We start from the raw sequence: 27,284 nt of genomic DNA, 5'->3' as shown, positions 1-27,284 counted from the left end.
GTACAGTTTGAATATTGTGTTAGACTTTTCAACTTCTGACCGTTAGGAACACATTACGATCTTTAGCTAATTAGGGAAAGCTATTACAACAGCTAATTGGGTACAGCGTTCAATCGATCCCTGACGACAGAAGCCGGGGAATTTACTCGATCATTTGACGTTAGAGAAAGAAAACAAGAGCATTATTGCAATTTTAAACAAAAGTGAAATTGGAAACAGCAAAAAAATACTGTTTATATTAAGCTCCTGGTTAAAGTATCTTCAGCGTTTCTGGAGAGAAGCGACTGACAGGAAATCATAAAATGTTATAAAATATTTCCAAGTAAAAATGTTCTTGTTGTGTGTTGTATATAGTATTTTCTTACTATACAAGAATTATTTCAAATTTTACTGTAGTTTCCTCAATGCTTACACAGTAGCTACGCACTCCAAACTCAAGTCCAATCCTAAAGAGGGGGGAACAATGATAACATTTTCATGTTCTTTTCTGTTATCATTTAGCTCAGTTTGAATATTTTATCTATTTTTTTTTTTTACAAATATAAACCTAATAATTATCTTAATCCTGTACTCTAAATAATAGAATAAAAACATTATAAAAACATGAAAAAAAATTCATTTACTATTAAAACCCAATACATCCTAATATATTGTAAATCAACACTGCATTCAGTCTAGTATCAATATGAAATGTTAAATTAAAACATTTTAAAATGGAAATATTTCCCCCAAAAAACTTTCCTTTGATGCTACAAGGTAATTTTGAAAATAAGGTATATATATTATATGTATATACATATTTTTTGGTATGCAAATGTTGTCATTTTTTGGGGAATCGAGTTTGCCCAAACCCCCACCCCCCGAACAAAATGAAGCCAAAACAGAGAATGCAGGGTTTCCCATACCATTAAAATAGCAACTTAACTAGATAGATTAAATGGCTAAAAAAGTAGCTTGATGGTTAGCTAGAAAGGTAAAAAGGTAAAAAACTAAAATGGAGCTAAAAAATAGCTAAAGGAGTAAAAAGCCTTCTTACAGCTAGATGGAAAGCTAAAATCAAAGCTAAATGGCTAGCCAAAAGGAAGCTTAAATTTTGCCTGATAACTTTCAAAAAAAGGTAAAATGAAAGTTCAAATTAAATGCAAAAAAATCAAAACGCTAGCTAGATAGCTTGCTAAATAGCTAGAAAGGTAGAAAGATAACTCGCTACAAAGCCAAAAAGGTGAGCAGCTTGCTAGCTCATTTTGTTTTTCACATAAATTGGAATTTAGTTTGTTGTATTTCTTGTAAAATAACTCAATGAAAAGTGTAATAAATAAATAATTAATAATTGGAATAATTCTTTGCTAAAAAATAATTATCAATACAGTGGAACCTCGGTTTTCGAACGCCTCTCAGTTCGGACAAATCGGTGTTCGACCAAAAATTTTGAGAAATTCTTGCTTCGCTGTTCGGTCAAAAAATCGTAGTTCGAACGCCGGTACGCTAGGGTGCGATGCTGAGCGGCGTACGGGTGTTTTGGCCCCTAATTATGCCTCTGAAGAAGGTCGGTGCAAGCAGGACAGGTGAAAAAAGACAAGTGGTTCGTACAACTATTGCCTTTAAGAAAGACATTATAGCTAAATATGAAAGAGGTGTACGAATTTCCGATCTTGCTAGTGAATACAGCATGGCTAAATCTACTATCAGTACAATAGTAAAGAATAAGGAGGCTGTGAAATCGAGTGATGCGGCTAAGGAAGTTAGCGCTATAAGCAAGCAACTGCCATTTTGGAAGAGGTTGAAAAACTTTTGATGATTTTTCTCTCCCCACCGTCCACCACAAAGGTAAGAAATCCTATTGATAATCCTTTTTTTATTTTTACACGTTCATGTTAGCGTAATCTTTCGTACGGAAGATTACGATAACGCGAACGTACGATTAGCCTGGGTTAGCTTTGTTTACGTAAAACATTCAGGGTGTTGGAACGGAGCTCCCTTTCCAATGAAGCGCCAGCCACTTTTTGTGGAGACCCGGGTGCTATATGACATGTAAACGACCTGATTTTTTTATTTTTACACGTTCATGTTAGCGTAATCTTTCGTACGGAAGATTACGCTAACGCAAACGTAAGATTAGCCTGGGTTAGCTTCATGTTTACGTTCATGGTAAACATTCAGGGTGTTGGAACGGATTAAAACGATTTTACATTACTTTTAATGGGAAAAACAATTTCGGTGATCGAACAAATCGGTTTTCGAACAGGGTTCTGGAATGGATTATGGTCGAGAACCGAGGTTCCACTGTACTTGAACATTTTTTTGCCAATGAAGCACATGAACTGTAATTTATTTGAATTTCTAGAATGACAACTTATCATTATTACTATGTTGTACAATGTTATTACCATGTTATTTGTTAAAAATAGGGTAAATCGACTCAGTCAAAAACAAACAAACAAAAAAAAACATTCGACTAGAATTCCTCAATAACCCAGCCCTGGTGAGCTATTTTCAGAACAGGCAACCTCAACTGTCCTTAGAGGATACCCCGGTTCCAGCGGGCACCATGTTGAAAACCCCTGCCCTAGACTGTCCACCCACTAAGATTTCACAAAATTCCATGTCGAACACTGCAATGCGATGCAAATGTCATTGTTTGAAGAATCCAGTTTGCCCCTCTGAAAAAATTGAAGCCAAAGTGAAGAATGCATCATTCCCGTTTGCATACGCTACATCAAATCCCCATTAGTCAGCAGGACGTGCACCTCTCCCGCCGAAGGATTAATGTTCGTCATGCTACATTCGCCGCATTCCGCCAGAAGCCGCTCAAGACTGCAACACAAAAAGTCATTACGAGGAAGCAGCTGAGCGCAGCCCCCCGACGGAAAGTCAGAAAAGGCAAATACATATTTCGTGCCGGCTCAATACAAATCCATCCGATGGTGAGAGCTTTTGTATTTGCGAATCTAAATGATGTCGCCGCTACTCCGTATGGAAAGGTCAGCTCAATTACACCCGACCAGAAAGAAATCCTCGAGTTTCTCCCATTGTTAAGGGGGAAGGAAGGTCTATTTTGAATGCGACCCAGGTGTTGCTCAGTGCATGTAATAATGCAAGTGAAATGCAACCTGCAGCTTCTCAGAGCAGAACAGGCTTCGCTTCGAAATACCTGCAGTGCTTCCGAATGAACTAAATGCAAATGTGAAGAGATGCTGTTCAGTGAGAAGAGAGCAAAACAGTTTTCCTGAAAACTGTTAGGCATGAGGTCCGGGGGTTTATTCTATTCTATTCCATTCCTGCATCCTGTCTGTTTACAAGGTGTGCTGAACGTAGCTTTTCAGAAGCATAGACTTACACTATATATGGATGAATACAACTAGGACATCCATAATATACGGATGGGTACTACAGTGAGATTTTGGCTATGGGGGCAGAAAAAAAAACAGATATGTTTAAGAGAAATCAAAAAAGAAGTCACAGAGATCGCATACCTGTCAACTTGTTCTGCATATATCATAGCATATTTGAACATTTAAAATCCTGCACGCCATACAACCATTGCATTTAAAAATAGAATTATATCATCTTGCCAACTTCAGCTCTTACCCGGAACATCTTGGTCACTGGTAGAAAACGACGAGGTCATTGTAGATTTCTAAAACCGTTGTGGTATTCGACATAGTCTGTTCTGCTGTGTGTAAATAGGAGCCAAGTTGTGGTTGTAAGGTTTATTGTCACTTAGAAAGGATTTGCAACCATTAATGAGGGGAGCAATTGGCAGAGGTTGACACGGTATCGAGAGATCGAGACATAGTCGATGAAAGTCTTGTATATGGAAGCTCACCAAGCACTATGTTCTTTGGACACTTCATAATGAACAGCCACACAGCATATGTTAAATAGCCGGAAGCTCTAGCAAGGCATCTATAGCAATTTGATTGGGTGAGGGGAAGGATTGGGCGGAGCTATACACAGGATATGACGCACGCACTCACTCTCACCCAGCGCCATATGACTCATTTGCAGTATTTCGTGACATTTTTACAAAGAACTGCTTGCACCTTGTTTTGGAACCATTATTCGTGACAAAAATCACAGTCAAAATGAACCTCAACACTCTTAAGCAACTGAGGGCGGGAGATCATTTTTAGCTGGTAAATTTATATTGATATGCGACACAGGCTCTAGGATTATTCTTATTATTTCATAGATTGAAGAATTAGCTTTGGTCTGGAGAGCGTTTTGGGTGGTTTTGGAGAATTCTGTCTTAAAATGTATGGTTAGGCTCTCTCAATTTTTGTTTTATATTTTTGCTTTTATGGCTCTTTGGGTCTTAACGGTTCCCAATATCTGTGGCTTGAGCAAGAGGAGCGTTGGCAGGGATGATTGCTTGGGGGCTGCGTAAGCGTCTTTGTGAAATGAGCATGGAACAGATTTAGTTCAGTCGTCAAGCTATTGTTGCACACTCTTGTCGTCTTGATGTGGTCTCCCGTAGCTGGCGACGTCTTTTAGGATTTGCCACTTGAACACCGCGTCCATTGCACGAAAGTCTATTCCCTGCAAACTGTCTCCAGGGCAAGAAATTAAGCGCTTGATATGAATAAGGCGGTTGGCCGAGCGATTTAACCCATTAACACATTCACTACCAATGACAACTACAGAAGTCAAAAATCAGTTCTGAATTTAGTTCAATTGATTGACTTAGATGTCAATTCCTCTACTTAAGTAGGAACTATGCATGAACTCAATGAGTTAGGCAAGCTTTAGCTTTGTTGAAAAAGTATGGAATATTTTTGACATTCACTTAGATACAATTGACAAAGACGACAAACATCTGTTTTAAAATTGGTGCCATTAAAAGCTGAAGATGAATATAGGCTTTTGTGGCAATATCCCATATGTTCATCCCATTTTTTAAAATTTACTTTATTAACGAGGAAAACATTTTGATGAACATATGGGATTATTTCATGAAAGCCTTTATTCACCCTAGTAAAATGGAAAATGAAGGCGTGACGTCTAACGATGTCAATCGCACCAAAATTAGAACATATTTTTGACGTCTTTAGTTGTTAACGGTATCAAAGGAGTGAAAGTCCGAAACATTTTATGAATTTTCAATAGTGCCCCAAATGCCTTTACATGGAACATGGAGAATTGATGTCTAAAACTGATATTGCTCTTAATTGTGAACTGATTTTAAGGCTGGAGTGTGACTTTGGCGTTGCCTACAAAAGACAGGGCTTTTCTTAGAAATCAACCTTTATTGCGAACGCCTGATCAATCATAATCGATTAAAACATTTGGTAGTTATCATCTGTGGCTTTCACAAATAAACAGACGTAACATAACTGGACAAATGTTTATGAGCCATATTTCTTTTGTTTTATATTGCAGGAAAAATTAATTTATTTGGATGAATTGGATCTGGCACGAATGGTGGTGTCATCTCCAATATCGAACGATTGTATCGTTCCCACCATAATATGTGATCACTTAATTAAACGATCAATCGATGAAAGCATTGCAGAAAGGATTAAGGCAGGTTTTCTCCTTAAGTGCTGAAAAAAAGGACAAATGTATTTGCTGTGTCCTTCCCGTATTTCACGAGACTTGTGCTTTTTTGTGATTTGGTCTTCAATGCCAAACCCACGTCTGTGCCTAATGTTGCCAACAACCATTGCATATCCCTACTTTAGTAAACCAATGAACGTTGTTGGGATCATATCATTGAGCAGGAGGTGAGAGTTGCTGTTTCTGCCTCAAATCCTTCGTTGAAAAACTGTGTACATATTTAAAAACATGCTTTTTCAGCCATTATTACAGACATTGTTTTTGATAAAAACAGTTTGCACAAATTATATAATATATTTATGCTTAGCAGGTAAACATGTTTTTAATATTTTGCTCTTGAAGTAATGTTTGTGATCAGTTTGAATTAGGGGTAAGATTGGGCCTTAAAATATCCAGCCCGAGGGCACCAGAATTATTTGATTTGAGTGACCAAGCCAGACAAAAACCACAAATTTTTACATTTTATTTGTGGGGAGGAAAGCTCTGACAACAAAGAGCCTGGTGCCAAGGTGCACACTTTGGCCCCCTGACTACCTCGGAAGTATGATTTTCACCTTCTCTGACAACGAACAGCCCGGCGTGGAAGTTCACAGCATGCCATTACCAAGACTATCTTAAAACGTGATATTTGCCTTTTCCAACAACAAACAGCTTGTCGGAGACGGCAAAAAACACCCTTCGGATGTCGTCAGGATAGCGTGCATGCTGTGAAGTACCTCCACGAGGAAAATAAATATAGATCACATGATGACTGGATAATTGCTTAAAAAAAAATAAAATTCAATGAGAGAGAGAGAGAAGGGGGAGAGAGAGAACGCAACTTTATACGTTCAGATAAAACTAATTGTATTTGAAAAGCTTTATCTTATGACCCAAATCAATTTGAGAGTTAATTCTCAAAATGTAGACTCTCGATCTAAATGAAATGAAATGAAATGATCTGCATTTATATAGCGCTTTTCAAGTCAAGACTTCCCAAAGCGCTTTACAGTGTGCTTCACATTTCCCAATAGCGGCTGTGCAGCCATGTAAGGCGCTAACCTGCATATTGGGGGTATTAGGGGTTCAGTGTCTTACCCAAGGACACTTCGACATGTAACACGGAGGAGCCGGGATTCGAACTGAGATCTCTTGGTCCCAAGACGAGCACTCTACCTCCTGAGCCACTGCCGCTAAAGAAGCATTAAGTGATGAGTTAATGCAAATTGAAAGTTTTATCTCTTAAGTGTTAACCCTCAATGTAAACCTGTTATAACTGATGAGTTAAAGTGGGTAAAAGGTGTTTTATTGCCCAATGCTTGAATTCAACCAAGTTGAACGTTTTAACTCTTAAAGTATTTAACTTTCAATGCCTTAAAGCAACTTCAACTAATGAGTTACAAAAATTAACTCTCAAAGTATTCAATGTTTTTTGGGTGGGGTTAATTGTAAGCCTTATTATCCCTACTTCAAGAAATGTTATTTAAATGTTTTTAAAAACCGACGAATGCACCGGAGTTTTAGTACAGGTTCATTATTCGGAATTCCTCTCCATGTAAACACATTGAAAATACCTTCAATACCTTGAACCGGGATTTTGCTTCCTTCTATTTTTGCTTTATCTTTCTTCTTTGCGGCTTCTTCTTCGTGACCTATATACTTGCAAGGAATCTTGGGCTTTGTAGTGCAGAAATGATTTTATAAACGTAACCGCTGTCTGACTCGCTAAATGAGCCTCGCCTGAATACGATGTTTACTCTGTGGCGTTTGTTATGTTATTTTCCATCTCAACAGAAGGGAAGCTGCAGTGTGAATACATCCACACATCGAATTTATTATTTAATTTTACTGCAGTGGCATAACTCCATATAAAGCTCCTGAGGAAAATCGTTCAAATATCATTTTAGCATTCTTTACTTCAGCATTTTCCACTTACAGCCCATTCAATAAGGATGATTAAGGTCCAAAATGTAGTTTTATGTCCGGCAAGACGTCGGATCCGGTGGCCGTGTCAAAGATGGACCCTGGCGCACCCCCGCTGCCAGAAAGGACAATATCGGAAAGTCAATCAACTTCCATTGATCGCAGCCCGCTGCCAAGGCCCTGATTTGTGAAAGTATTGAATTCCATAAAATGCTGAATTGCACAGAACTGCGGCTTCACAGTGAGAGGGTTACGTTTGAATTTCTATTCTGACTTTGAAAGCGTTAACTACAGGCATATGTATTAGAAAATTACTTACCAACAGCTTTTACCTTAATACCTAATTTATTTTATGCGACATCATTTTTGGGTAAATTTCAAAAAAGCCTGCAACCATGCAACTGCATTAGAAAAATACAATAATCCTTACAATTTCACGTTACAACGATGCACAAGACATAGCTGATCACTCTCTCCTCTACTGTTCACACTTTTACTGAGCTACTCGCATCAGCTATAAACCAAGACATTAGGATACATGGTATCCACGCCGGGGTGACTAATCACAATATCGACTAATATGGATCATAAAATTTCTTTCCACCCCCACCGCTGCCAAATCTTTAGAAGTATCCACTCTAATAACAACATTCTCATATTTATAAGATTACTCTATTACCTGGACAAAATCTACAATACTTCCAACCACAGAGACTTCATAGAACCCTACAATCCAAGACCCACATTACTCATTTTCCACCGGTAACACAAAATATTGATGTGATGAAATTTCAGCAAACATAAGTGAATTAACAGATTTAAATTTTCGCCCATTGGATAGTGTTTGTAACAACCTTCAATGTTGGAGTAACTTCCTTACATCACTTTTAGGACGAAAAGCATCCGTTAAAATGAAAGTTCTACCCAAAATAAACTACAAATTTTCCATGATTCTATTTCACCCAGCGACTCAATTTCCTGAGAGTGCTCAGGAAAAATCATTTGAAACAGCAGCTGCTGGTGTCCTTCTACAGAGTCACAGTGGAAAGCATTTTGGCATACTGCATTACAGTGTGGTATGTTGGGTGCATGGCAGCAGACAGGAAAACACTTCAGAGGGTCATCAACACAGCCCAGAGAATCGTTGGCTGCTCTTTGTCCAGTCTGGAGGACATTGCCTGCTCTCGCTACCTCAGCAGAGCAGAAAACATCATTGAGGACTCTTTTCACCCCGGCCACCACCTCTTTGACCTGCTGCCTTTCGGCAGACGCTACAGGTCACACAAAACAAAAAGACTCAGAGACAGTTTCTTCCCCAGAGCCATCACCACCCTTAACACACAGTGCACAAAAAACTGAAACTCTTGCAAAGACACTACCTCATACAGATGTAAAATATTATTCATGCCTATGCTTACTTTGCACAATGTTGCCTATTTTGCACTACTGCATATTGCACTAATACGTTTTCCCCTGTAAGCAAACACCCAATGTAAATATCTTCTGCCTGTACATGCTCACACTTTCTTGTGTAAATATTGTGTAAATTATCTTTTTATACCCTTACAGTTAAATGTGTAACTGGAGTGCCACGTCCAATTTCGTTGTGACAATATGTTCAACCCAATTTGTAACAATAATAATAAAGGTATACTGTATTCTATTCTATTCTTTTCCATTCTATTCTATTCTATTCTATTCTATTCTATACTATTCTATTCACCCAACATCCCACTGGTTCAAAATGCTAGATTCTGCTCTCATAAAATAACATCGGAACAAAAAGAAAGAAACAGTTTCCCTATCCACTCTCCATGGAAAAAAATCTCAAGGAGGTCTTGATGCACCTAATTTTAAATATCATTACATAGCTAATGTGGTATGGCAGCTGACTGGTTAGTGCGTCCGCGGCACAGTTCTGAGGTCATGGGAAGAAATCCAGCCACCAGCCTTCCTGTGTGGAGTTTGTATGTTCTCCCCGTGCTTGCGTAGGTTTCCCCCGGGCATTCCTGTTTCTCCCATATTCCAAAAACATGCATTTCACGTTAATTGGCAGGTCCAAATTTTCTCTAGGTGTAAATGAGCAAGTGAGTAGTCTGTCTCTGTGTACCTCGTGACTGGTTGGCAACCAGTTCAAGGTTCCCCTGCTCGCTGCCCAAAGACAGCTGGGATGAGCTCCAGCATCCCTGCGACCCTACTGAGGATAAGCGGTGCAGATAATGGATGGATGCTTGGAAATATAGCTAACCAATTACAATATCTTATTTTATAGGCACTTCCTAAAATTGTTGATTTGAATTTGATCAATTCTACTGTAAAACATCAGATTTACCCTGTCACAACAACTATTAAGCGGCAAAGCTGCTTTGAAAATACAATGATCTCTGTGACCCTGGCGGCCTGGTGGGAAACACTAGACATCACCAACACCCAACTAGAACCGTGCAAACTCTCCCATTTAGTACAACCCTGACTTCCAACTAAACAAACATCCTGTCCACTTTAGTATGTGGCAACAAAAAGAAATACCACACCTTCACAATCTTTTTCCAACAACAGGTTTATATCATATAAAAACTTAATCGAAAACAACAAATTAAAAAACATTACATATATACACTTTTTTTAACAGTATTTACCAATTAAAAACGTTATCAAAAAGAGGATGCCTACCTTCCAAGGTACGTTTTAGCCACCGGGTCTTGCAAAAGGTATTATCAAGTAATCAGCGACAATCATAACAAAATTGAACACTAAAAACAAATGTTTTTTCATGTAATTATATGAACATTAAGAGTGGGACTAAATAAGTTAGTTTTCCTTTTATTCACGTTTTTTGGACACGTAAGCAATGCTTGCACTACTGTCATTTAGAAAAATAACATTTGTCCCTTTCTCCTTATCAATCTTTTTTCTTTTTTTTTTAAATGAGTATTTTTACATAATGCTGCAGGGGTAAACCAGTGAAAGCTGTCGGGCCCTGTTGTTGAAAAGAAGAGTGTGTTGAGTCACCCTGGCCCGAGTGACATGGCTGCTTTTTTGTGTCCTGTTTCATCTGGAGGGACGAAAGCATGACCAACTTCAGTCCCGAGGTGCTTGTTTGGGTGTTTTGGCTTTTTTGTTGGCCATGGTCAAATATATATATATTTATATTTTTTTTTTTTGTTGCTACTTTTTCCTTTTTTCTTTTCTTTGTTTTTATGTATGTGTTTGTCTTGCTGTCGGTCACCCCTCTTGAGGGATATGACCAGGGTGTATATATATATATATATATATATACATATATATATATATATACATATATATATATATATATATATATATATATGTATATATATATATATATATATATATATATATATATATATATATGTATATATATTACATCATATTAAAAAACAAAAGAGAGAGATTAAGGAGGACAATGAAGACAATAACTTAAAAGTTGTTGACACTCCAGAACAATCTGCCATCACATATCTCAATAACACATTCAAAATGTTATAGTTAATAATTTATATGTTTACATAGTCAATAAAATACAACCAACTTATTAGATACATCTGTGGCAAGAAAGAAAATTCAATCAACATTTTTTGGGGAAACTTATTATTAGGTTATTTTAGAGCTATAGGTTTCTATCCTTACGTTTCTGCCTCCCGCACACATGGCCATTTCACTTTGTGATCCTCACCTTAGAATAGATCAAAGTTGTATCGCCAGGGTTTACTGTACTTTTTTCAGTGACAAGCATAAGCATTTATCTCGAATATATCCTGTAAATCCGTGGGTTGTTTTATCTCGTTGAGTTTTCAGCTCCTCGACACTCAGTTCCCCTCAAAAAACTATTCTCCACAGTTTAAAGCTTTCGAAATATATTTTAATTATTTTCTCATCGTTTCGAGTGCTGAGCAGGGATGCCGAGCGCAGCGCCAGGCATCAGGTTTATTCTTGTTATTTTCTTTGTCAGCCACAAATTTGGAACCGGGCCAACCGCATCCGCTTTATTTGAAATGCAGCTCACACTCACTTCCACTGCGTCCGCCGTGCAATACGATCACAAATAAAAGTAAGCAAGGAAGGGAGTTTTTAGGGAGAACTATTCAGAAATCTAATGGGATCATAAATTCTGTATTTTTTACACTATGAAGCTGACCGGATTGTAAGGTGTACTCCCAAAATACAGTCATTTGTGATATTATTTTTATATGTAAGGTTTACCGGACTATTAGGCAGATGGAATTAAAACAAATCTAATGGCTAGGGTTGCACATCAAATGAAAAGTGCCGTGTTTGCACATTTATTGATCAGTTTGATCACAACTGCGTAACAGGAATCAAACCAAGAATTCAGCCTGGAGTGCGCTATATCCTATCCACAGAGATCACTGGGGAAACAGACGGCATTTGAAAAGGCATTAGGTCTTTTTAGGGCTATTTTTAGTCAGAGTGTCAAATTGATAATGTTATTATCGGGCCAGGTCACGAGAATATTGACAGACATTAAATTTGTTTTTGCTAAAGCCGAATCGCAAAGTCTTTATGAAACACACAAGATTCTGAACTGAATGACGAGAAGGGTAACAAAAAGGGTGCAATAAAACAAAGCATGCATTTATAATGAAATAGCAAATAGTAGAAGCTTGTGACAGCTCTTCAAACACAGGACGGTGGAAAGAGAGAAAAAGAAGCATCGCAAGTAAGTTTTCCGAGCAGGAGTTCAAGGCTTAAAACCACCATTTCACGTCAGTATATATGACGTTGCTGCGATCAAGACAACAAGTATTTCGTGTCTTAACAACCTAATACCATTGAGAAAGCAAAAAAAAAATGTATTTCTCTCACCAATATTTTTCAATTTGTGAAATTTTTGAAAATGCGCCAGGCAGCCACTCGGCACTGCTAAGAGCCATTTGCAGTTTGCCGACCCCCCGGTCTGGTGGATAAAATCTGGCCGTTATGGCCCGGTCACACAGCCTTTCACGGGCGTATCGCAGCTGAATCACGGACAGAAACTTCTGGCAGACGCAGTTGAAAATGTGCAAAATTAGCTAAACCCGCTGTTTACCCGTGGTATGCCCGCGAAACAGACGCCGGCGACTGTTCCGCGTCCTTATCGCGGGTAACAGCGGCTGCATCGCGTTTGACCGTGCTTCCACGCGGTACACACGCTAATGCACGTGGTAACACCGCGATACAGGCGCAGAACAAACGTGCTATGACCGTGCTCCACCCGCGATTACCCGCTAAAATTTCGTGTCCAACCCGCGTGTAACCACGTCTTAGCCGCGGCCGTAGCACGTCCTAGCACGTTCGTACCGCGTCTTTACCTCGTGTGTACCACGTGTGCCGCCCACGGTTACCCGCGGTCTAAAGTTTTGAGCAGCACAGAACTATTTCGCGCGGCCAACCGCGTGTGAATTTCTTACCGCGTGTAAAGCACGGCTGTATCTCGTCTGTATCGCAATCTCAAAGCGTCCAACAGCGTCTGCTTCACGGGCAGAAATTTCTGGTCGTGATTCAGCCTCGATACGCCCGTGAAAGGCTGTGTGACCGGGCCTTTAGGCTATTCAATTTTGAACAACCATCCATGTTCCCAGCAGCCAGGTGGTTAGGATTCAGTGCTCTTACCAATGCACTTAGGTTAGATCCCCATGTCCAGGACTGAACTTAAACAGATACAGTGCATTTCTTTTGCCAACCACAGACTCTGCCAACACCTCAAAAGACCCACAATTTGTTCACTTGACCCTTCCTTGTTCCTAATGGCACTCAAGAGCATGCACACCGGGCCCACAATCAAGCATTACATTCATTTACAGGAAGTGACTCTCCGGCTATGTAATAAAGATTTTAATCACCAGGGTATTCATTTGTCATCACAAAATTAACGATTTGCATATATGTGTCATGTTAATGCCAGAGAAATTATTTCATAACCTGTCCAAATTAATTATCATTCAATCAAACAATTGTAGAACACTATTTTAAAAAGAAATCATCAGGAACTTCAACCGGTCACAGGACACGCGCAAACGCCTTTCTTCCCCTCTTTTCTTCATGCCTACTCTCCCTGGATGGTGGCTCGAAAAGGGGGCCGTTTGGACAAAGAAGGCTGGGATCCAGGGCCTTGTCTCCTTGGCCAGGAGGCCCGGTTTGCCCATTTACCTATTCTTCCCTCTCCATTGGGTGAAAAAAGACAAAGGAGGAGCATCATGTGTCCTCCCCCATGTGCCACTCCCCAAAAGGTATCCATCAAAAGATAATGCAACAAATTGTTTTGGTGCTGGGCATGCATATTTCATTTTGACACGCTATGAAAAAATCTTGATAACTTAAATGAGTTGATTATCTTAAAACCAAGTTTGTTGATCAGTAATTTTATTCCTGCTACAGAATTTTTTCCGCTCCCACCGCTTACACCATAAGTTCTTGTGACAACAATGTTCTTTGTTCTTTCTTTTGATTCAATTTTCCTTGTCCTGTAAATAAATGGTAGTTTGTTAGAATCAAACCACCTGCATTATTTCTATATATTTTTCTTTTGGATTTATCAAACTTTATTCATGTCAATGAACTGAAAAATCGATAATTTAAATCTAAAAATACAATATGTTGTGAAAATTGCTTCCTTATTGATACACAGACAAAAGAGGCCTTTTTGGGAACTAATGGTGGGAAATTGTATGCCCCAACTACTGGTCAAATCACCAAACAACAAATTAAATTCTGAAGCAAATACATACAATTTAAAGCAATTATCTCTGCACCCGTTTGCATCATTGTTATGCAATTGTGGTAAGCGATAAAATGTATTGACTCATCAACAATTGCACAAAAATGGTAATGCATTTTCAATTTTGAATGCACATAAGGCGCACTGGATTATTAGGCACATGTTTGAATTTCTGGCTAATTTAGGGTTTTTAGGTGTGAATTGATAAGTGTGTTGCTATTGGACAAGGGCAAATGAGATTTCACAAAGTGCCAGTTCCTTATTTGGACTTACTGTTGTTTATTTCTTTTGACTATTGCATCATTGTCGCTATCGGCCAGTCATGTTGCGGTTCTTTGATATCCACGCCCATTTGTTTTTGGTAACCTTGAGGATTTATTAGATAGAACAGCTCAGAAGAGAGCTTTGAGAAGGGATGGAAGTTTTCTTATCAGAGAGCTCTACTCCTGCTCCCCCTTGCAAGTTCAACATTCATTGATGTCTTCTCACCTTATTTTGAGCGTCTACTAAAGTTTAAACTTATTAGCCCTATAGTCCGGAATATACGGTATTTTGATGCGGTAACAAGAATGTTTACTTACCGACGCAGGAGCTGCCGTCGAGTAGATAGGAGCCGTTGTCATGGAAACCGCTTCTGCACTCACAGTGGTACCAGCCGGGGAGGTTGACGCAGCGAGAATGGTTATGACACTCAATCAGCCCTTCCGCACACTCGTTGATATCTAAGAGAAGCACAAAGGCGCCCGGTTATGGGCATGAAACATTGACGCATCTCGCTAATCCCCTCAAAGCGGCAAACACCGTGGCCTGGCCGGCGGATATGTCCGCCGCTTTTTCCCAACCAGGCTTTGTTTCTCGAGAGTGGAGTAAATACTGGAGGCATGAGGTCTCGGCTGGCTCTCAAGAGAGTAAATGGCACTCATCCATTATGTATCGTGAGAATTGTGCTGCTCTTCTGCAGTTCTTAACCTTCTAGCACACCTGGAGTTCAAAAAATACTTGCAGTTACACTTTAGGTATGTTTTTGTTTTCAGCTTTTTGGTGGTGTTCTCTTCTGTAATTTACCGTATTTTCCGGACTATAAGGCACCCTTAAAAAAAAACAAATTGGCCACAAATTTGTCAGTGCGCCTTATAGCCAGGTGCACGTTATATACCACAAAATACAGTGGGTAAGATTGGAAATGCATACTGTATGTATACGAGGTTTTACTGCGGTATTTGGCAATACTTGATCAATCGAAACACATCGCTGACAAAAATCGCAAATCGGCTTGAACCCGGGTCACTCGGGTGAGAGCACTGATACTTAACCACTGGACAGGTGGTCTAGAGTTCTCTAGTGGCTTACTGGCACTTAAAAAAAAAATATATATTATTACATTATTAAGTTTAACAGCGGTTGGTAGATCATTTATGTGCATTGCCGACAAAAATGTTTGATAATGGAAAAATTATATATTTATTGGGAAAATAGTTACCCAACGATTCAGAATGTTTACGTATGAATATAAAAATAAACAGAATATATAACAGTATGTGTATCATTCCTCATGAGACTTATGTAAAACATTCTTTTCTGGCACAGTGACTAAAAGTATTGTTAAAATGATATTAAATATAATCAATTTTCACAAATCATCTGTATCCGGTGTTCTCTCTGCCGTGACCCGGGTTCAATTCCCCATGCACAAAAGTTTTGCCATTTTGGTCAGCGACATTTTTTGACTGATCAATAACCCCTAATATGTAACGTAAGTGTAGAATATGCTGAACGGGTACACACTAACAAATATGGTAGCTCTTGGTTGGTTGGTGTCATGGCCAGCATGGTCGCCGTGGCCCCCTGGGCACCAGCTGAGGCAGATCAGCTAATTGCGTGTGTGCTACTTAAGGCTGGGTTGTGGGTTTTGCGGGTGCTGGCTCATTACACATTTTCCGTTCTGTTATGCCCTGTCCTGTTTAGTTTGAGTCGGAGGAAACCTGTACCTGCCCATTTTGAGTGTAAGAATGTTTTTGTTCTGTTTTGTCCCGGAGTTTTGGACGACTTTTATTTTGTTAAGTAAAAGTTTGATCGTCACCGCAATTGAGTTCTCCCTTCCTGCCTCCTGCCTCCGTCCTGGTCCGGTCCCACCTCATGACAGTTGGTTGGATCCCTTAACCATTATTGTGATAGCTCTTACTGTAGTTTTAATTCCAGGCACCTTATATATGAAAATAGACGACAAAAGATGATTTCTAAGGGGTAAGTCTTATAATCCGGTGCGCTTTATAGTTTAAATACTTGGGGCACGAAGTCTAAGCTGGCTCTCAGAGGAGTAAATCACACTCATAAATGTATCATGAGAATTGCATTGCTCGTTGCAGTTGTTCACCTTCTGGCACAACTGGAGTACCAAAAAAGACCTCCAGTCAAACTTTGAGTGTGTTTTCGTTTACTTTTTTTGTGGCGTTCATTGTCATTTCTGATTTGCCGTAAAAACCCCAAATCGGCCACAAATTTAAACATGTGCCTTATGTACTGCAAATACAGTGAATACAAAAGGAAATGCATACAGTATTTAAACTAGCTTTTACGGTATACTGCTGTATTTGTGCAGGGATTGATCAATCAAAACATGTCGCTGACTAGGATCGCAAATCATTGTATGCAACAGGATTTGAACCCAGATTGGCATCAAAAAGGCATTACATTCGTATCTCGTTGGTGTTTTTACTCACGGTGCCAGAAAGAAATGTTAGAAAATAAAAAAATAAAAAAATCCTGAAATACAAAAATAAACATAAAGTCCCATCCATCGTCAGATAAACCATGCTTTTTGCGTTTGCAGTAGTCCTTTGATTTTTGTTGGGGTTGCGTTCCAAAACGGTACTGCGATTTCATAACCTGCGAAGTAAAAAACGTTGTTTATCTATCTATCTATCTATCTATCTATCTATCTATCTATCTATCTATCTATCTATCTATCTATCTATCTATCTATCTATCTATCTATCTATCTATCTATCTATCTATCTATCTATCTATCTATCTATCTATCTATCTATCTATCTATCTATCTATCTATCTATCTATCTATCTATCTATCTATCAATATAATACCAGACCCAAATAGTTGCAAGACATTAAGTCCTCCAAAGAGAAAATTGAGTTTTGTTCTTGAATTTCAGGACGCGACTTTTAATTAAGTGTTCACCGTATTCCGGAATTTACAGTAAAAATAATAAAAACAAGTAACTTTTTATATCATGCATCTCTATTTTTCTGTGAAGGTGTTTTTAATTTCAACGCAGCGCTCTCAATTTTTGCCCCGTAGCTGATTGTTGCTCAGTCCAACCTGAAGTCCCTCCCTCCACCTTTTTCTTTTCCTTCCCCGAAGCAGCCGGGAGAGCTTACAACTCATCACGGCACCAGGCAGGACAGCTACTATTGAAAATCAATACATGCATGGATGGAGTGTTACTGAAACTGTCAGAGGCAGATGCTTGATGTGTGAATTTATGGCAAGATAAAATATTTGTCAGGTGGTCCCTGAAATAAAAGAAGAAAAATCCATATTTTCTATGCATGCAAGATTATAAAATATTCTCAAACATGTAAAATATTGATTGGTACATATCATGTGTCAACACGCAAACCCAAACCTTTATTAGCACAGGGGGGGGAAAAAATAACTGGAAACAAAAAAAAATTGTTTTAGATATTGTTTTCCAGAACAAAAGTCAATCCCCTTGTAATGGTTACATTTTTTCTGAGCAATGTGAATAGGAAAACATATTTTTTTATACAATACATGTAAAAAATATTTCAAATTCCTACTGTTTTAAAATTGGCACCATTTTAATTTACACAGAAATTTAGCATATTTGTTTGTGATATTTTACATAATCAGCCAAACAGATTAGTCTAGTCCTACCAAAACGTGCAATTTGTAATCCTTTTACATTATACATGGGAAAAAAATAGGTCAATGTAATAGTGTGGTTCAAGTAATTGATATATTTTGCAAAAAAATCTAATCCAAGAAAATGTAAAATAAACACCATATGAAAATATAACTCATTCATGAAACAAATTTGCCTCAAATGATAATGTGCCGAGTCAAAATAAGTTAATTACTTTGACCATGCGAACACATTTGCCAATAAGTTACTTCTTTGGCATTAAAAACTATGTACGTATGTATGTTTTCATTATTTTTGTATTCATTTGTGTATTTATTTACAATAAATAATAGGTTATATTTACATACCGAAGCCATAGAGTCAGGAACACGACTCACTCTCTTGCATTCTTGACTCTTTCTGGGAGATACTGAGGAGGGGATTCCCAGCCCCCACACTCAACCCAACCATTGTGCTGCAAAACCTGTCGTTGGGAATCATTAGGTAACCAAACCCCCCAATTACAACCCATGATGCCGAGCGCCAAGCAGGGACGCAACCGGTACCAATGTTGGCTCGACTCGGCGACCTCTCAGTCTCGAGGCAATCGCCCTACCCCCAAGGTCATGGAGCTGATATTGATAATATTATCCATCTATCCAATATCTGCACTGCTTACCCTCAGTAGGGTCGCAGGGGTGCTGGAGCCCATCCCAGCTATCTTCAGGCAGTGGGCAGGTGACAACCTGAACTGGTTTCCAGCCAGTCGCAGGACACACAGAGACAGACAACTTGCTCACCTCGGGACAATTTGGACAGGCCAATCAACCTAACATGCATGTTTTTAGAATGTAGGAGGAAATCGGAATGCCAGGAGGAAACCCATGCAAGCAAGGGGAGAAGATGCAAACTCCGCACAGGAGGGCTGGTTGCTGGATTTTAACCCATGACATCCGGACTGCTCTGTGGAGATGATAAACACTCAGCTATAATGTTATAGATATGTTATTAATTTTAGTCCATGTATTTATCTTCCATTTTTATTTATATTTGTGTTCATGCATTTATGCTTTTATTTATATTTAATACATATTTTAATTAGATTGATACATTTATTTTAGTTGATTTATTTCAGTTGTTAATTGTATTTAATACATAAAATTTAATTATTTATTCTGCTTGACTTATTTTACCGTATTATATATTTACACATGTTGTATTATTTCATTATATTTATCTAGATCTTAACTTGATTTTGACTTTATTATATATATATATTTATATTGATTAATTATCATGGCTAAGGGCTAATATTAGGGGTAATATGTCATTATCTCCCCACCAGCAACTAAACTGTCCAGGAACATACAAAATAAAATGTAAAAAAATATTTGATTTTCTAATTCGATGCACGCCATTCCATTAGACACAGCTATAAAAATTTCCCGTGCTCCCTTACTCCAAAACTAGCGACCTCCCCGCCCCACCAAATGAAAACTTCAAAACTCGGATCAAGCTGTTCTTAAAGCTCAACTTGTATTTATAGTGTTGGCCTCTCACAGTACAGCAAAATGTGTCAGATGCCTGGGGGGATCACTGGCCTCTATTGCTCCCCCAGGTCAGAGACAGATCAGTCAATTCAACCTCTGTGACTCACTGCAGGCTCAAGGCCAGCCATACTCTGCTAGACTTTTGATTTTGTGAAACTCACTGCGTGTCAAGAAAAACACAATCCTCAGAGTAATAAACAGTGTCAAAAGTAACGCGTTACAGATGAAAGTGTTCCTGGAAAACAATTGATTTTTTTGATAACAAGTACTGTAACACGTTATTAACTCATTCGATCCCATAACATATACATTGATTTTCAGAAGTATTTTCCCTGAGTGCCAAAAGTAAAATACACGTTTTTTTATAATTATTTTGAGGAACTTTTACAAAGTGTTTGGCGGAACTCATCAGTAAGTATACAGCCTCTGGGAACTATTTCAATATAATAAATCACCATTAGATGGCAAGAGTGGCTTTGATCAGATTTTTGTTCACACCAACTTCTTAATTTTTCTTCCTGTATCCAGCAATTGAAGTGTGTCTACAATTATGGGTATAGTGAAGCAGTGTGGTAGGAATAGAGAATATATTGCTCTTGTTCTTCCTCTAAAATATTATTTTGCAAGCCAACTGCCATTGTGTTTATGGAAAACAATGTTTCATGCCAAAAAGAGCACCAACGTAAAAGTTCCGCTTGAAATGCATCCTTTTACAAAAAGTATTCTTAGAAAAAAGTATTTTCAAGAAACTTAGCCATGTTCGACTATTGTTTACTAAACACTAGTAAAAGCTAGAAAAATAATTTCTTTCTAATGAAAGATAAGGGTTCAAACTTTCTTTTGATATGTATTATTTCTATATACATTAGGGCATATAAGTATTTAGTCAAACATCAGTTGTGCAAGTTCTCCTTCTTGAAAATATTAGAGAGGCCTGTAATTGGCAATATGGGTAAACCTCAACCATGAGAGACTGTATGTGAAAATAACCAGAAAACCACATTGACTTAATTTTATTTTTATTTTTTTCAAAATTAGAGTTAAAAATAAGTATTTGGTCACCTACGAACTAGAACGTTCTTCTTCTAACGAGGCTCCACTCATTACCTGTAATAATGGCACCTGTTTTAACTTATTATCAGTATACATGACACATGTCCACAACCCCAGTCAGTCACACTCTAAACTCCACAATGGCCAAGACCAAAGAGCGGTCAAAAGACACTAAATACAAAATTGTAGACCTGCACCAGCCTGGGAAGACTAACTCTGCAATAAGGTAAAACGCTTCGTGTAAAAACATCAACTGTGGGAGCAATTTTTAGAAAATGGAAGACATACAAGACCGCTGATAATCTCCCGCAGTCTACGGCTTACCCAAGAACAATAACAAGAACGGTGAGCAAACATCCCAGAACCATGCAGGGGGACCTAGTGAATGACCGACACAGAGTTGGGACCAGGGTAACAAAGGCTTACTATCAGTAACAGAATGCACTGCCAAGATCTCAAATCCTCATGATGAAGCCAGTACACGACCAGATCTCAACCAAAGATAAAAAATCGATAAGAGGGAATTTAAAGTCCCTGTTGCCCAATGACAACCCCAAAACATCACTGCTCTATAGGAGATCTGCATAGAGGAATGGGCCGAAATACCAGCAACAGTGTGTGAAAAGCTTGTGAATAACTACAGAAAACGTTTGGCCTCCATTATTACCAACATTATTACCTTACCGTTTGAAAAATATAGACGGTTTTGTTCTCTTTTGAATGGTAACACTCTGAAGTTTCGTCCCGAACTGAAATAATATCTGCAAGTGCTATTAACATTGAGTAATCTTAGTTGGATCACACGGAAATAGAAGGTTTTTATTACCACCAGAATTATTTTTTTGCAGTCAAATGCCTGCAGATAAGTGTATCATGGGTATCTTAGCCGAAAAACAGGAGAGACAATAGCTTGAAGCCTTACCTAGTACCTCGTCAAATTTGATTACAATCTGAAAACTAAACAACATATTTGACTCATTTTTCTAATGCTAGGTCTAGGTGTTTCCAAACGTGGTCTTATGGAGACAAACCACTGCCCTGAACCTTGACAAACCCAGAGTGACTCGGTCAAAAAATCTAGGTGTGATATTTGATCGTTTAAGTTGCATATGAAAATTATTACTAAAATAGCTTTCTTACACCTTCTTAATGTTGCCAAGATTCGTCGATCCTGTCTTTATCAGATGCTGAGATTATAATGAATGCGTTTTTTTACATCCCGGCTTGATTATTGTTATGTATTGTAAGTTTGCAGCTGGTTCAAATTGCAGGCAGCGAGACTATTTACCAGGAGGATAAAGTTTCTCCCTGTCCATTTAAGATGTGACTTTAATGCGCCAACATCATACTATTCTTCTTCTGTCCTTTCTAGCTCTCTGGCTGGTGGGGAAATAAGGGAGAAGGACAAACCCGGATGAGTCAGTGGAACAGTACCTGGACCTGAAACGTCATCATCTACATTGAACAGCAAGCTGAGATGGGAAGCTGTGTCATTGCTCTCTTGGACTTGAACAACTTTACGTATTACCTGTGTTAATTATTTACGTTGACTATGTTTTGTGTATTGTTCCCCAATGCAACCCTAGTCATTATCAAAGGGGGATTACCTCTTGTGTGTCCCCTTCTCAAGGGTTTTTATTTTCCTCACATTGAGGCTTTTGAGTTTTTCCTTACCCGCATGCCGGTTTCAGATCAGGGGATGGTGTATTTTGGCCTGTGCGGTCCTTTGAGAACTTTTCTGATCAAGAGCTATACAAATAGATGTGACTTGACTTGAAATCCAGAGGGATTCGCAGCGTTACTGTTTCCACAGTGTTTTCTTTTTGTTCATTGTCTATGTTTATATTTTAAAGCCGTTTTAGGGGTTCGGTTTTCATGTGAGTCTATACAGTAAATTGTAACTAGATAGTTACTTTCAGAATACTTTTGGTTCTCTGAGGATAACTGGATAAATTTTTAAATGAAGCATTTAGAAACCGTAAATAGTTACTGATTTTCACGCGCCCAGCACTAGTGATAAAGAACATTTTTGGATATCCCTATTAAAAGAGACTCAATCAAAACCCAATGTCCTCATCTCAAGGTTGTATTTTTCCAAAACAGATAAAGGATCTTTCACAAAAAGCAAAGCGAGACTAGGAGGCGACTGCAAGTCTTTCAAATCGTAACAACAATCTTGCGGCACTTGCAAATATCGCTCGCCCATTATGAAAGGAGACGCGGCCCAAAATGGATTTCGTCTCTGATACAAAATGTTACCAGCTGAAGGCGATAGGGAAAAAAATCTCACCTTTATTTTCTGTTCTCTTCTGCTCTCTCTTTTATCTCTACATTTGTTTCGGTCAATTTTTTACGTGTTAAAAAGAGGCTTATTAAGTGCTTAGGTGTTTGCCTATGAAAAACCAAAAAATAAACAAAATAATACAGCAAATAACTGATATGTGTATTCTGTTTTTAATATTGCACACCTGCAAACTACAGCACAAGTTAATACAGCCCGCCAAAAGAAAATGGTTATAATATAATGACAATGCATTTATTGGTAAATAATGTCCACATACATACATGTGTTGTTGTTTTGGAGCCACTCTTGTTTTCAGTGTCCCTCAGTTTTTCCCTCATGCTTTCCCAAGCTATCCATACTACATCGCAAATGTGTACACATTTTTTGGAGTAGCGTGTCCTGGATACCTTTTTGTATGTTATAAATCTTTTTAATATTTGTTTTTAAATAAACTCATTTCCTCAAATTGCTTTTGTAACACTCACAATTAAAGCAAAATGAAATATTAGGTGGCTGTTTTAAGCACTAAGTGGGATACTGTATCTTGTTTTTTTTTAGAGCATTACAGTAGTATTTTGTAGTATTTCCTCTGAATTATTTTTTGAAGTCTTTCTGTAAAACGTATGTAGCATTTTGTACCATTTCTGTAGTATTTCATTAGTTGTATTTGCTAGTTTTTTGTCATATTTGTATAGTATTTCTGTAATATTTTTGTCATATTACTGCAGTGATATTTTTAGTATTTCTATAGTAGCATTTTTGTAGCATTTCTCTAGTTGTATAATTGTAATAACACTGTAGTAATTTTGTAGTTCTTCTGTAGTATCTTCGTAGCCTTTTTGTCATATTATTCGTGTAATATTATTATAATTGCGTTATTTGTGTAGTTGTTCTGCAGTATTTTACTAAAATAATACTTTGAAAATACTTTTACAGAAATACTACAAAAATACAATGCAGTAATACTATAGTACAAAAACATCACTAGAGGAATATTACCAGAGAAATACTACTACAGAGGTATTATGATGGAAATACTGCAAAAACTACTACTACTCTAGCCTTACCAAAAATCCACCTGTGAAATATTATTAAATAAAACTACAGTAATACTACAGAAATAGTACGATATACAACAAAAATTCTGCTTTGGAAATGCTACAAAAACAAAACTATAATACTACTAAAATACTACAGTTATCCCAAAAAAATCTGCAATGGATATACGACAGAAATACTCAAGAAATACTGCTGCAGAAATACTACCAAAAACTACAGTATTACTATAACAATACTATAGAACTAAAGCATAAATCCAACTGCATAAATACTAAAAAAATACAAATACAAAACTACATATCAAATACATTTTTTAACAAGCACGTAATATATTGTATTTTGCTTTAAATGTGATTGTTTTAAAATTAATTTAATGAAACTCATCTATTTCAAAATAAATGTAATGCCGCTATCGGTGTTTGAGTGTGTGTGAGAATGGGTATGTGTGAAGCACGTTGTAAAGCACATTGGAAGGTTTTAAGTGACTTGAAAATGCAGACCATTTACCATTACCATTTAGACATCTGCATGTATGTTTATTCCTAACCAAAAACATTGGATAGGTCTGCAGAATCGGCCCCTCTGCCACATTTTTGAACCCGATGCAGCCCCCGGCTCCAAATCGTTGCCCACCATTGGCGTAGAGAGTCTCTCTAGTGCGCTCATTTCCCGCGACGTTCTCTCGATTCATCTTTGTCTCGGGCAGAAGACGGAAAGAAGTCGCTTTACATTTATCTCGCTTTTCCTCTATTAGGAAGCACTTAGCTCTTTCTGCAGGGCATCCGTTTCACTCCCCATCAGTGAGGGTTTCCCGTAGGGAGGGGGGCGGGCAAAGACTCCATGACAATTTAAACTGTGAAGGGTTCTAAATTTGACTTGAGCTGTGAATTAATCCGTGCAGTTAAAGTAACGGCTGAGTTCTCCAGAGACTCCCTCGGCTCTCGTAATTTAAAATTTCTGTCCGAGTCCCACTAACCTACTAGTGTAAAACACCATTTGGGAAATATCGCACACTCAACTTGGAGAGCAAGTTTGCTGCACATTAAGACAAGTCTGCTATTTTTTTTTTTTTGCTACTGTGGCGACAAAGACATGGAAGAAATTGATCGCTAAAAGCATAGTCGCTTTAAAAGTTTTTCTGCTGCAGACACTTGAAACCAAACGCCTAGTTAAAAAAATGAATCAATAACTAGGTAACTGCATAAATGAATAAATACTGTCATCTCTTGCTAATTTGCACTTTGTACTTCACAGACTCAGCGCAAGGCAAGTTGAACAAGATTCCGCAATCCATTATTCTCGATGGCATATTGCTGCGTTCACGAGCCGGCAGAACTCATTTTTGTCAGGCCTGTTGGGTCTTTTTTGCTGTTCTGTCCACCAAAATAATGAACTGCACTCGAGTGCCCACAATCCATTATCTCCAATCTCATTGCAAATCTCCATTGCAAAAGGCACTTTTGTCTAGAGACGTGTCGTTCTAACGAGCCTAAAAGAAATGAACAGTTGTGGCCGCGATCCATTATCCTTGGTTGACTATTGCCAAAGGCAGGGGTTAGCAGAGTGCATTTCTTTTTCGATTCTGACTGCAGAAGCAAGCACTGTTTTGGCTGCAATCCTTTATCCCCAATAGACAATTGCTCAGAGCAGAGGCTGAGAGAGCAAATTTGCATGGCAGCTTTTTTCTGTTCTTTCTGCCTAACATTAACAATTCCCATAGGGCTGGGATCCATCATCCCCTGTTTACTATTGCTACGAGCAGGGGCTAGAATAGCTCATCGTTGATGCATTTTCGTACGCTGTTATGGGTTCTAGTCCCTCTTAACCACAATAAACAAGGGATTACAGAAAATAATTTTTCTATAATTTTCTTGCCACCATGGTTACAAAGAAGTGGGGGAAATTGATATTTAACAGCATAATCAATTTGGATGCATATAATGGGTTTTCTCACAGCAAAAACTGGAGGCCAAACGAATCATTCAAAAACTTAATAATAATAATCAACAACGTGACTATACAAATAAATAAACACTGTAACCTCTCTTTACTTTGTACTTTGTACTTAGCAAACTCGGTACAGTGCTAGTTAAAAAAAAAAATTGTCAATCCATTATTCCTGATCGCATATTACACTTTTTTGTTGGGCCTAGTGGCTTTTTTTGCCATCCTATCCACCAAAACGTGAACCGCACTTGAGTGGCTACACTCTATTATCCACAATCAGATATTACTGCAAGCAAGGACCAGCATAGTGCACAATTTAATTTAGGGCCATTGGCAAAAAAAATGGTGTTATTATTTTCTCACTTATTTTTACTGCACTCGAACAACCGCGATCCATTATCCTCGCTTGCATATTGCTGTGAGCGGAGGTGGGCAGAGTGCATTTTTGTAACGCCTAGCGGTTCTTTTTTGCCATAGGCCATGATTCATTTACCTTCGTCAATTATTGCTGAAAGCAGGGGCTGACATATCGCATTTTCTTCCAGGTCAGGGTGCTGATGCGTGGCATTGTGGCCTGCATAAAATTCTGTAAATTGCACAGTTTAGGCCGAACCTCATTATCCCCTGTCTACTATTGCTGATAGCAGGTGCTGAGAGAGCAAATTTCCCCCTGTTCAGCCTATAATGAAGAGCACCTGTGCGGCTGCAATCCATTATCCCCAATTAAATATTGGAGTGGGAGAAGGCCGGCATGTTAAAATGGGGGGCTACTTTGTGGACTTTATATCAAACGGATTTTGGTTCCCACTAACAGCGATGAATGAGGGAGGATTTATAGTTGCATTTTGTTTCATAAGTAGGCTGCTCTGTGACAGACCTTCAAGAGTGAGTAATATTTATACTTAAATATATATTGTTTCTAGACTCGTGTTTATGTGCGTCACATTACTTTCTAAATTGAGCTCAATGAAAGTCAGTGTTATTATTTTTTTAAACACCAAAAACTAGTGTTGTTTTTTGCAAAAAAATGAACATCTTTGTGCGTAGGAAGCTAACCTAGTCCCCCAGTAAATTGAGTTTGAAACCCCTGTTCTAAAGGCACCGATTTACATAAATACTAAACATGAAAACGACTGTTTCCTGACGCACCCGAACAAAAGACAGCCGCGTGCACATGTAAAAATATCTGCACCTCTGACTCGTAAGTGGTCTTTTTTCCTTAAATGCTTAAAAGCAATCACATGGTGAGAAATTCGGCAAACTGCTACATGAGCGAGGATGAAGGAGCGTGAGAGCAATAACAGCAGGTTTAA

At 38.3% G+C, this 27,284-nt stretch overlaps 1 protein-coding gene across 1 annotated transcript in view; it reads right to left on the bottom strand.

The window, feature by feature from the left end:
* The window catches only part of LOC148367059 (protein kinase C-binding protein NELL1-like), a 282,893-nt gene that overhangs the window by 11,780 nt on the left and 243,829 nt on the right, over window positions 1-27,284 (bottom strand). The window contains exon 16 of the mRNA XM_088333852.1: window positions 14,776-14,916. Within this exon, the coding sequence (XP_088189978.1) occupies window positions 14,776-14,916 (141 nt within the window). The remainder of the gene's footprint in view (window positions 1-14,775; window positions 14,917-27,284) is intronic.

This window comes from Urocampus carinirostris, chromosome 4 (assembly GCF_059441175.1).
Source record: "Urocampus carinirostris isolate Australia breed hairy pipefish chromosome 4, RoL_Ucar_1.0, whole genome shotgun sequence".
Classification (NCBI taxonomy): domain Eukaryota; kingdom Metazoa; phylum Chordata; class Actinopteri; order Syngnathiformes; family Syngnathidae; genus Urocampus; species Urocampus carinirostris.
This window is presented reverse-complemented; position numbering and strand designations above follow the sequence as displayed.